This window comes from Neolamprologus multifasciatus, chromosome 23 (genome assembly GCF_963576455.1).
Source record: "Neolamprologus multifasciatus chromosome 23, fNeoMul1.2, whole genome shotgun sequence".
NCBI classification, from domain to species: Eukaryota; Metazoa; Chordata; class Actinopteri; order Cichliformes; family Cichlidae; genus Neolamprologus; species Neolamprologus multifasciatus.
Window position 1 is genome coordinate 197,676 of NC_140460.1, and position 13,026 is coordinate 210,701.

The following is a 13,026-nucleotide window of genomic DNA, read 5'->3' on the forward strand; positions in this document are numbered from 1 at the left end:
ACCTCTTCATTTTCCTCCTCCAATCAACCAGAAAATGGGGACAGAAAATCTACCATGTTTATCTGGGAGGATGTGTGAGGCACAGAGCAGGTAGCAAACACTAATTACAGGTTCACTTCTAAGGCAGGAGAGGAGCTTTGTGAGCTGTTTGCCCATTGCTATGAGGAGGTTACTGTTTTCCCTCGCTGCCTTTTTTTAACTCTCTCCTATGCAAAGCACTTTGGCATTTTGTTTACAAGTGCTTTAAGCAGTAATCTAGAATATTATGTAATAGAAAGCTTCAACTAATTGTGCCACTTGGGCTTGACTCTCAGATGTTGCTGTCAGGGGGATTGTGTACCAGAGCCTTGAAGGAGGCGAGGCTGAGGTGAGGGTAGGAGGAGGTGCAGAGGAAAACACTACATAAAGGGAGAGAACTAATGTCAGCTGTTAGCTAAAAGCTGGCGGCTATGCGATGGATGGTTGTCTAGAAAAATGATAACAGTCAAAGTATATGAGCTGTGGCCGGGGATTATATAATGCAGCAAGTCTTTTTTTAAATGCAAAATTGATTCTTACAAATCATTAGAAAGCTTCTCGTGATGCATCAGGTTGTTTACTCGTTACTTTTGTTTCCAAGCAGCTTCTTGTGGGTGGTGATGATCTACTCATCCCAAAGGCTTGTTGGGGTTTATGAGTCATCGTGATGGCTTTATATGATTTGACTTTAGCCAACAGAGTCAAAAGTGAAATATTAAAAAAAAGAATAATTTCTTCCCTTATATATTTGAAGAATAAAGCTGCCATTATTTCATACTAGAAGCTTGCTACCAGACTGCCTTTGGACAAAATCATCAATTCAACAGCCCATCGCTCTGTGCTTTTCTTGTGATTTGTCCAAGACTGGTTTTATTAATGCTGAAGATCAGAACAGCTGGCTCTATAATGTGTCTTGTTATAATGACTGGATCAGTGGTTAGCACGGCTTCCTCACAGCAACGGGATCCTGGATATTTTTTATTTCTCTGGTCACTCCAGTTTGTCCTGGCATTGAGAGTCATGGTAGGTTAGCCCCAAACCAAGGTTAACCCTGCCTATTTTGGCCAAGGACACAATTTTAATTTTGTTTGTAAATAAAGGTTTGAAATATTCCACCCAGTACAACATTTTGCCTGACTGGTTTGTTTTTAGGAGACACAGTGTGAAAAAAGTACAACGTAATATTAAAAAAGGAAAGTATCCAGAATACTTAAAAAGATACTTTTTGCACATTGAATCTTACCTTTTTTACTAAAAGTCCATAAAAATGAACAAAATAACAAAAATAAAACAAAAACTGCACATACAGTAGCACACAGCTCTGAAGATCATAACTGTAGTTTTACATGGATGAAGAAATGAGGACATCAGAGCTGTGAATAGAGGAAGAGGTGAACGTGACGTCTCGTTTCATTTTCATGTATCATCATAAAGAGTCCGGCTGGTTGAAGCCTGTCTGTGTGAGGCCCATTCAGACATCATGCATCATCTTTCCAAACAAACCTGACCTGACTTGACGTGCGGCTAAAGGGACCACCGGCTGTGGCTTAGCCTCCGTCACTTGCTAAGTGACATCAGGCAGGGACACTCCTCAAACTGCTGCCTCAGCCACTGGAGAGCACTTCAACCATGAGTCCAGCCGAGTGGAAACAACATCCAGCATTCGCTTTGACGCTGTCATTTAAGATTATTTTACTGGTGATTTTGACTAACTGACAATCCAGATATTAAAAAAATAAAAACCTGCAGACTTTTTCATATACACCCTTTAATCATTTTAGCACATAAAATGTTTAAACAACACTGCGCGAACACTGGGGGGGTGTTGGTGAAGGGTGTGCAAAAAGCAAGCAAAGTGGTTACTGTTACATGTCTGTGGTACTCAAATATGATTTAAATGTTATAATTTGACACATTTTTCTACCTTTGTAAAAAGAGAGGATACAGGAAACTCACACACACTATGCAGTGTATGCATGTGTGACCTGCTCAGTATGTATGATGGGCCTCTGAGTTTGTGTCTTTAATTAGTTGTTGTATTTGGTCATTTTAATAATTATGTGAAGACAATAGTGAGAAGAGCCTTCAGTGCGTTTTAGAATTAAAATGTTACTTTGACTTATAAAGTGCTACTTGGCACCGGACTATTTGTCTGACCTGTTGCAGCTCTATACGCCCTTTAGAGCCCTTCGATCAAGCGATCACTGCTCCTTACATCAGTCTAGGAGGGTTCATAGAGGAGATCGGGCGTTTGCGGTTGTGGCACCGAAAATGTGGGATGATCTACCTCTCCACATTAGAAAGGCCCCGACTGTCACTCTTTTTAAATCACATCTTAAAACATATTTTTTACTCTTTCGCTCTCTTACGCTTTCGAAACTGTGAGAGTTACCAATTCTTTGATCCTAATTTTCCTGTCGTTGTTGTCAATGTCATTGTTTAACTGTTACTCTGTGCAGCCCTTTGGTCAGCTCCCTGTTGTTATTAAACGTGCTTTATAAATAAATGAAATGAGAGGTTTTATATTGTTTGTTATTTTTGATTCATTTTGAAAGTTGTAGCCTGTGGCCTTATGGAAACCTGCTGTTATCGTTGCACTGTGAGAAGGAAACCCGAATGGTGATGACATTTGTGTTCATGTTCTTTTCACTCAACGCTGGGATTTAAGACTCTGACATTTGAAGGCTGTAAAATGTAACCCCCCCCCCCAGTTTGAATGTTTTCAGACCATGAATGGTCATCATCAGCTGTTATCAGCCTCGTGCATGCTGCCAGGCGGCCTCCTCCACCTACCAGCACAGTCAACAGGCCGTTATCACCTCATTCACCGGTGGTCGATCAGACCCGCTGAGCATAACTGATGGAGCGTTGCCTGTTTGAAGCAGCAATGAAACTCAATGTAAAGGAGCAGGAGAAATATGAGCTGCTAACATCCAAACTGAGAAAAAGTTATTGATCTATTATTTCCATTAGTTTGATTTCAGCCTCACTGCAGCATCTTAAATGAGCAGAGATGTCAGATACAGGAAACGTGTGCTAACAATCACGGATTCCTTCCTGACCCTCTTTGGTTTAAGATACATCTTTAAATCGTACTCTGTTGGTGTCGACTCAGCAAACAATTTGGGGCTATAATTACACCCCCCCACACTTAAGTGGGAAAATTATATCTGTTGTATGAGAGCTTATCAAACCAGACACTGCATTAGAAAATAAAAGAGGAGTAAAGCATGCTACAGCTTATTAACACATAGACACGCAGCAGCAGCACCCACAGAAGCAATCAAGTACAGGGCAACAAAACTCATACTGGCACTCGGTGCATAGACTCCAGCTTTACCACTTAAAAAGCAACAGAGAAGTGAAAAGCTCAGCAATGGCTGCAGTCTTTGGTTCAAAGAACACCACCAACAGCTCAATGCCATGCTGTGTGACATCGCATCTTTGGAAATGCATTCACACACTGTTTGTGCTGAGGATTAGCTGCTTATGAGGTGTAAAAAGTTCACGAGGAAGTTTGACTGACCCGATTATGAATGGGACACGAAATGTGTGGTTAATCCCCATACAGTGTTAAATATAGACGTGGAGGAGCACTACCAGTGTTGCAGAGGCTAATTGGAAAAGATAAAGAGTCGCACGAATAATTGCAGTGAATTTGAGGTTACTTGTGTAGATGGTAACATCATTAGGCTGTGTTTGTGCAAACGTAGTGATGCATTGGGTGGGTTTTATACCCCATAGAGCAGCTGGAAATGAAATAATTTTCGCTTCTTTGTTAGATACAACAGTAAGTAGAGGTCAGTTATAGGACACTCAAAGCTCGTGTTTCAGTGTGACCAACACAGGAGGACTTTCTGCTTTAATCCAGGGGTGGGTTTGGGATTGGGGGTGGGTGGGGTGTTTCTGAAATGCATCTGCCCACCTTGGTAGTCACTGTGAGGAGGGGCTTCCCTTCTGATGACGCCTTACTTGGTATCTCCTTCAGGACCATGGCAACAGTCTTATCTGCAGCCCTAGAGTCTTTCCCCTACAACAGTGAGATCAACAACGACTTGTGTCAGGACAGTTGGACAACTCGACCCCATCCAGGGCCTCTTACAGAGCATACTTTACCTTATGATGATGGACAAACACTACAGGCTGTCTGATAATCAACACATCAACTAAAGACATTTCCACAAGACTATGGCGATGAAACGAAGGTCACTGCACGATGTAGAGGACTGTGGACAGATGAGCATGGTTGTCCACAGCAGCACTTCTGCACACTGTGATGATTATAAAGAGCTCATTATACAGAGTGTAAGGCTTTGACTCCACTATGTCTACAACTGCAAGTGGTAATATAAAAAGTTTGGTCTAAAAAATTAAACTGTGTGATTTGTTTCTACACTGTTTTCAATATTTCCTCTTCTCCTGCATATATTTAACTTGTTAAGGTGAAAACCACGAAAACTGAAGCCAGCGTGTTAAAATCTGGATAGTAAAATTATTATATAGTAAAAAAGACCAGTTGAGAGGATGAAAAAAAGGAAAACAATCAACAATCAAGGAAATCATCATTCATCATTTGGATGAGCACGGGGTGGCTGTAGCTCAGGAAGGTTGGTGGTTCGATCCCTGGCTCCTGCTAGTCTGCGTGCCAGATATCCTCGACATTAACATTAAATAAGTTGCTCCCTGATGCATCCATCGGTGTGTGAACGGTAATCAGAAAGCACTTGTTTGTGTGAATGTTGTACAGAGCGCTTTGGAGAGCTGAAAAGCGCTAATCAGTCCATTTACCACTAACTATGGTTGTGTGTCTCGAGACCACTTTCACGTGGTCTTGGTCTTTCTTGGTCTCGCTGTCTCGGTCTTGCTTTCTTAGATCGACATGGTCGGGAGGTTTGGAGTCGACTGCCGGCAGAGCTGGGGGGCTTACTGAGCTCAAGCCCGGGTCATTTTTTCAGAAGCCCGGGGTCTTTTGGAGTGAAATTTGTTTCATCGTTAGATGCCTGACTGACAACTGTATAGAACAAAAACTACAATATTCGAAGCACATAGCGCACAGTCGTAAAGTCCCCCTAACTTTGGTATGATCCGAGCTCAGGCACTCGGAGACTGGGCACACCATGTGAGCGAGGGGGGGGAAGCTGCTGCCTGCGAGTTTGCTGCAGACAGAGGAGAGCTGAAGTTCGAGCAGGTACCAAAGCAAATCATTCGTACTGTACAAATAATGTAAACATGACAGTGAATCACGAAAGATTGATGTCAAACTGATCACTTGACCCATATCACGTTACTCGCTCTTCGAGTGAATCAACAAACGGTGAAATGAAAAGCCGAACAACAACAATGCTGTTTCTTTAGAGTCTCAGCTTACATGTGTTTATTTCATATTTTCAGTTGTTTCCCTCCACGGCTCAATAAATCAGTCATGCTCTGATATACAAGAATGGACATGAGGAGCTTCTTTCAAAGAAACAACTCAGGTAGATGTTATTTTATATATTATGCTTTGTATGTTGTTCAGTATATTTCTATGCAAAACAAGAGGAACTTCAACACACAGCAGTATATTCACAGCTGAAACCAGATATTTACACTTTATGGAGAAAACATAAAAACATTATTTTACTGTTAAACATCAATTTAAACTTGTTTTGTTTTGGATAAATATTGAAATATCTTTTGAATGAGTTAAATGTCAGAATAAAGAGAGACAGAGCTTCTATTTTTATCACTTTCATCAAATGTAGGAGCACATGTACACTAAGTTTATTGTTCATTAATAAGAAAACTGCAGACGATTCTGAGCTGAAGAAGCTTCTGATTGGTTGGTAGAGTCCATGTGAGTAAACTGGTGGCACAGCTGTGGATGCATATAAGGCAAAACACAGAGGCTGTTTCTGTGACATGGGAACATCAGGAGATGTCAACGAGAGGGCGGGAGAGAGAGGGGGAGAGGAACAGAGAGAGAGAGGGGGGAGAGAGGGGGAGAGGAACAGAGAGAGAGAGGGGGAGAGGAACAGAGAGAGAGAGAGAGAGAGAGAGAGGGAGGGAGAGGGGGAGAGGAACAGAGAGAGAGAGGGAGGGAGAGAGGGGGAGAGGAACAGAGAGAGAGAGGGGGAGAGGAACAGAGAGAGAGAGGGAGGGAGAGGGGGAGAGGAACAGAGAGAGAGGGGGGGGAGAGGAACAGAGAGAGAGAGAGAGAGAGAGAGGGGGAGAGGAACAGAGAGAGAGAGAGGGGGAGAGGAACAGAGAGAGAGGGAGGGAGAGAGAGAGAGGGAGGGAGGGAGGGAGAGAGAGAGAGGGGGAGGGAGAGAGAGAGAGAGGGAGGGGGAGGGAGAGAGAGGGGGAGGGAGAGAGAGGGGGAGGGGGAGGGAGAGAGAGAGAGAGGGAGGGAGGGAGAGCAGGTGAGACACACCTGTTAGTCACATGGTTGTTTGCCAAAACTCATCAGAACATGTATCTATTACCTAGTGTAACTTTTTAGATACTATTTGTTATTTTTCAAATTCTATATTACGTTTTGCAGCTTGTTTGTTGTTAAATAATTATATAAACCTTTCTGAATCTAAATAGTGGACTTTGGTAGAATTAAACAATAAGTGTAGTGCAGGTCTGTGATGATTTTTAGTGCTGCTATCATCTAGTTCTGGTTCTGTCTTGGTTAAGTCCTCAGTAGTCCTGATTTTGAACTGTTGTAGTCCTGTTTTAATTCATCAGTTCTGGGTCTGGTTGAATTTGGTTTAGTCCTCATGTCTTGATACAGCCCGACTTTGTTCTGCCTCGCTGCTTAATTAAAAAACTAGTTTAAGGTGTCCTGCAGATGTGATACATATATTTTTCCCTATATGAAGTCATTGTTTTTGAACAAAACTCAAAACACAGCCTCCATATTGTGGCCAATCACATGCGAGGATATAGGATCATTATGTGAGAGACACGACAGTCAAGTGGAGCTTGCGTCTGTCCTCTCAGTAAGTGAGTGAGACAGTAGACAGTGATGAGGAGGGCTGTGCGAGTGCATCACAAAAACACATAAAATACTCACACCCATAAACGAAGCAGCTTCTGGCTGCAGTTTAAAGACTTTTTTGTCTCGGTCTTGTCTTGGTCTTGATACCCTCTGGTCTTGGTGTTACTATAAATAACCGATGATGACAAAACTAAATAACATAATCAAAAGGTCCACAGTTTGGTTTCTGATAGGTTAATATGCCTGTGGAGTATTACTCCTCAGCTTCCTACAGAGTTTATTGCTGTGAATGCTTCACTTAGCTGCAACGATCAAAGTGTGCACTTGTATCCAGGATCTTTAGCTACACTCAAACTTACCCTCCGAGCTTAAACTGTCCTAATACCACCTACAACCTCTCGCAGGAACTGTTCGAAGCTCGTCCGATAATTGCTAAGGCTATATTACATAACAGTAAAAACAGATTATATAAGAGGTCAAATTGATTTTCCTACTGTCGTCCTCTCCACCTTGACTCTGTGGCAGCAGCTGTCCTGCAGAAACCAACAGCGACTCGCCCTCATGTCGTGTTTTGCCCACTGAAGACAGATAGTACTGTACGCCGTTAATTCTTTTAAGACACACGGATGTCACTGAATCACCACTTCACAGGAGACTACACATTTCATCTCAGGAAATGGCTTGTCTTCCTGCAATTAAATCTGCTGACCAGCAAGAGACAAACCTCTGTTCATCACGTTTGAGTTTCTGCATTTTGTCAGGCTGCCTGTTCAGACGGAGGAGAGCACACAGCCTTTTAGCTAGATCTTATTAGGGCTTTTTCACAATTCCACTTTCCAGTAAAATGAATTAGGCTTTTCTCCCGCTAATTTCCTCAACTGATCATGTTGCAAAATGCATGCGCCTGAGGGAGACGTTCCTTGAAAGCCTAATGCTCTTAATAGAGTCCCAAAAGCCACCTGCTCCCTCTCTGCAGACTTTCTCACTATAACATGTCTTGATAAGACGTTGCCAGCATTTACATGGCCAGAGACGAATCATAAAATGTGTTGTTAGTTGTTTAGACCGAATGGCAGGAGATGCAGTTTTGTAATAGCTGAATCTGTGCAGTGTTTACGTGAGCCAGCAGTAGACGGTCCACCAGGTTTGTGTTCACTTTGTACTGGCTTGCAGTCCTGGATAACCTTCTGTGTTGTTCAATTTAATTTCTCGACAAGGTGGCAGATTTTCTGTTTTTCTGAATTATTACATGTTACTGTTTTTAGTAATCCATTACTTCAGACAGGGTTCTGATTGCTCCCAAATTAGGAAGCAGTTTCTTCAGCCAATGGCAAAACAAGGAGTCTGTCATAGAAGTTTATTATAGATGATTTGGTTCCCCCTAATCTCAGTGTCATGGAGTCAGTGTGGGATTATATCAGGAGACACCGAGACTTTAAATATGAAGAATTAAAGATATTTAAACATATCTGAGCTTAATCAGATGTTAAACAACAATATTTCATATGGGGCTATTAAGGATTTATCTTTCGGTCTAAGACTTTGAAGTTTCAGTAAATGCTGTCTCTAACTCCAATTAGAATATGTAGTTTTTAATTAACTCCGCCATGGCCGGTTCCAAGCCCGGATGAGAAAGGAGGAGGGTTGGGCGTCGGGCTAGCAACCCGTCCCTGTAAAAACCCTACCGCTACAGAAATGACAAACGAAAGCAGAAGTTTTGGACAACGTGGCAGAACTTCTACTTCAAACGGGATGGCGGTGCTGGAAGAAACCAAAAATGGCATCCAGCGCCCGATGGAAGCATTATTCTCTGCCAAAACCATCACACAAATTGGGACATGGAACGTTCGCACGTTATATCAGAGCGGACGGCTGGCTCAACTGTTGAAGGAGTTTGACGATTATCGGCTAGACATCCTGGGAATCAGTGAAATGAGGGGGATAGAGAGTGGCCGAATTATCAGCGATGGCAAGACGATCTTGTACTTGTGTCATGAAGATCGACATGAACATGGAGTGGGGTTCGTATTGAGCAAAGAAGCCGTGAGAGCACTAGCTGTTTGGAAACCTGTTAATGACCGCATCATCACAGCTCGTTTTGGATTTGGACACGCCAAGACGACCATTGTGCAAGTCTATGCACCAACGGACAATACGGACGATGCATTCAAGGACAATTTCTATGATCAGCTGCAAGACGTCTTTAATGACATCCCAAATTACGACCTTAAGATCCTCATCGGAGACTTTAATGCCTCCAATCGGAGACATCGGAGACTTTAATGCCCAGCTGGGCGGCGACCGATTGGGATTGGAGACCGTGGTTGGACCGCATGCATCTTCAACGCATCTCAGCGAAAACGGCGAACGATTAGTATCCTTCTGCGAGCACAATGGGCTGTGCGTTGGAAATACATACTTCCAGCACCGAGAGATCCACAAGAAGACATGGCGGTCACCGGATACGGTACATTCAATGAAATTGATTGTAATTGAAACAGTGGATCCAAGGAAGAACATGGGAACTGATCGATGAGAGAAAAATTGCGAAGCTCAAAAGAGAGCAGGCCAAAACCGAACAAGCCAGAGAGGCAGGAACCCGACGCTACGCAGAACTAGATCGGCTAGTGAAGAAAAGCTGTCAGAAAGACAAGAAAGAATGGCTAGAATGAAAAGGTGCCGAAACTCAGGAAGCAGCGGATCGGAATGATTCCAAGACCCTATACCGCATCGTAAACGAGCTTACTGGATCAATGACCAATGCAAACGTCCCAGTCAAGGACAAAAATGGGAAGCTCTCGATCGCCCAAGAAGAGCAAAACAAACGATGGGCCGAACACTTCCAAAGACCCTTAACCAGCCAGAGCCCACCAAGACGTACAATTTCAAGGCGGAGGATTCCCAAGATGAACTTGGGGTCAATACTTGTGTTCATTACATTAAAAAAAAAGAATTTCAAGTTGCAGTATTCTTATTGATAAATCCTGTATATTGAGGGTCCTGCAGTATCTTAGCTGTTAACAATTTGTGTATTTATTTTAGAAGAGACTTTTTTATATTTGCATAAACTCCAGGCCTCGAGGGCCGGTGTCCTGCAGGTTTTAGACTTCACCCTGGGTCAACACACCTGATTCAAATGATGAGTTCATTCCCAGGCCTCTGGAGAACGTCAAGACATGTTGAGGAGGTCATTTAAATCAGCTGTGTTGGGTCAGGGACACATCTAAAACCTGCAGGACACCGGCCCTCGAGGCCTGGAGTTGGACACCTCTGGTTTATGGGGATTAAATAATTTTTTAAAGCAGCATTAACGACCCTTCATTACTTCAATTTCCCTGTTTAGCGTTGGCTTAATTTGTCAGATTGCTGCTTGGTATAAGAGCTGTATTGGTGTGGTGGTTTCAGTGTTGAGGGTTTTTGTTTTAAATTCTTATTTTAAAATAATTATTTAATAAGGAAATACTAGAGAAAATCTATAAGGTTAAATGGCAACAAAGCAGCGTATAAGAGCAGAGAAACATTTTTAGATAAAAAGTGCAAATAGTGACTTTTATCAACCATTGGTAGATGAAAGTTTCACTGAGAGATCACAGATATATTCAGATATGGTGATAAATAAGGACACAACATCAATTCTTTACTTTATGGTCGTGGACACAGCTTGTGTGCCATGTTAGCCACAGTATGAAGTGGTTTCTGATGCATGTCTTTGCGCTGCTGGCTCACCTCTAGCGTCTCACCTCTTTCATGTTTTCCTCTTGGCTTCAGAGAGAAGCCGCAAACAATAGCTGGGTCCCTCTGTGGAAATGAAAATTGATCACAGTCAGGGATGAGCTTATCCTCTGTGGGTTTGAGTGGAAAATGTTTGCTGCACTACTGAGTGCAGTGAGCTGATATATGGTGGCAAATAATAATAATAAGCGGTCCACTGGAGCATTGTGGCTGACTCAAACAGAAGATGTAAATAAATAAGGCAAATCTGTTCCTGCACAAAAAGTTCAGATTTCAGAGCAGAGCTGCACTCAGACCTCTGCTGCTGAGAAGAAGACAAACATCTGAGCTGAATACGTTTGGACATGTGGTGGAATGGGCCACGATCAACATTCATACATCCTAAATCACATGAAGACACACAGTATGAAAAGGCCCTTCTGTATTTTTTATATTTGGTTTGGAAAATAAACAGAAATAGTTACGAGAATTTATTGAAAGGCGAAAGCATTTCCAGTCTACGTTCATTATTCCATCAGTTAACAATAATAACACCGCTGACTGAAAAGTGTGACAGAGTGTGACGATCCTGGGTTATCTCACCCAGCGTTTGGAGCTTTCTTGTGTTTTCATGACATTTTGTATCATGTTTAAGTCTCTTTGGTGGTCTTAAGTGTGTCCAACTCCTCAAAAGCTGCTGTCCTGCAGCGTTTAGCTGCATCCCTACTCCAACACAGCTGAATGAGATGGTTGGATTACCTCGTCAGCATGCCGTCAAGCTGGGCAAAGGCCTGCTAACAAGCCTTCATTAGAGTCAGGTGTGTGGGAACAAGAGTGCGTCTAAAAGCTGCAGCTCTCAGGGATAAATAAAGTCTGTCTGACTCTCACTCGAGGGTTGGACACGCCTGTCTAGTGCCTTGGTTATTCCTGCTTAGATTTTGATTATTTTTCCCCCTTTGTGTCTTTGCCCTCGGTTTATTTTGTATCTTCAGGTTTACTTAAGTTTTCCTAGTGTCCAGCAGTAAAGCTGCTTCTTGACTTTCACCTCCGCGTACGAGCCTGCATTGGGTCCTTTCCTGCCTGCACGCAGACCGTGACACAGAGTTTTGACCATGTTGTACAGATGGCTGTACAAACTCATGGTTAAGCCTCTGTCTTGGGCTCCTCTGTACCGTAGAACGTTTTGGTATTTTTCATAGATATGTGGAAAACCTCCAGAAAGCCGAGAGTACTGCTGAAGACCAGTTTGTTCCACAGTGCTGTACATGTAAAAATATATTAGCCGTTACCTTTAAAAATACATTTTTCTCTTTGATGGGGAGAACGATGCACCCCTCCTTAAGATGTTGATGTCAATAACTGACTCCCAGTAGTGCTAATACTGTGGATAAGGCTCACACCTATAAATGCTACCATCACTTTTACTGCTGATACTTAAGCGTGACATTTCATGCCATGTTTACTGGCCTTCATACTTGTTATGGGGATAGTTTCTTATAATGAATGGGGAACTTTGGCAGCAAACGTGCCACAGAAAGCTGCAACCTGATGTGCTTGAAAAATAATTTGGGTAATTTATTGAGCTTACAGCAGCTCATCCATCACTGTCACAAACTATTGGCTCGCACGGTCCAGCGCGAGTCTTTGCAGCAGCACATTAAGACGAAGCATTCCTTTGTTGGCGGCTGAGACAAATCATGTTCAAAATTACTTCCTGCAGCTGAAGGAAATTTATGCTCCAGTAGAAAAGACTGCACTCTACACTAAGGCTTGTGTGCTGAGAATATTTAGTACCCACTCGTGTTCCCAAGTAGTTTATAAAGACTTGAGAAATGTGACATTAAGTCAATGTCGGGCTAATAAGAGCTCATGTCTAACTCTCAAAGCCTAAAACTAATTTAAAGGACACTGTTTAGGTTGTAAAGCAATGTTCTTTTGTGCTTGTGGGAAATTATCTTATTTCAATACAATTATTCAAATGTGCACATGATTATAATCCTGAAACACAGCGTGCTGGATTCATTTCTCATGTCTAATCAGGTTTTTGATTCCTTGGTTACCTCATTTCCTCCATAACAACGCTGCAGTTCGAACTAATTAGACACGTCAATGCTGCGGAAAAGTTGTTTTTTAATTGTTTTGTGTTGTAATGTTATCTAATGTACCATACTGTAGCATAGTGTCACAGCTCTATAACAAAGAAGTGGTTCTTATTATAACTTAAAACATGTCAATACCTGGTAAAACTAAGCATTGTGTGTGTGAGGCATATTTAATTTCCTCTACATGTTAGACATGAAAATGTCCTTTGTGTGGTTAATCTGCAGCCT

At 42.4% G+C, this 13,026-nt stretch overlaps 1 protein-coding gene across 6 annotated transcripts in view; it reads right to left on the minus strand.

The window, feature by feature from the left end:
- The window catches only part of pex5la (peroxisomal biogenesis factor 5-like a), a 106,076-nt gene that overhangs the window by 55,210 nt on the left and 37,840 nt on the right, over positions 1 to 13,026 (minus strand). For 2 of the 6 annotated variants that reach the window (XM_085152174.1, XM_085152173.1), the window contains exons 2-3: positions 10,712 to 10,783; positions 3,944 to 4,048 (exon numbers count right to left, since the gene is read on the minus strand). The exons of 2 other annotated variants lie outside the window; for them this stretch is intronic. In XM_085152174.1, the coding sequence (XP_085008300.1) occupies positions 3,944 to 4,048; positions 10,712 to 10,783 (177 nt within the window). Of the gene's footprint in view, positions 1 to 3,943; positions 4,049 to 10,711; positions 10,784 to 13,026 lie in introns of those variants that run through there. 2 more of the 6 variants (XM_085152177.1, XM_085152175.1) reach the window with 2 other exon arrangements.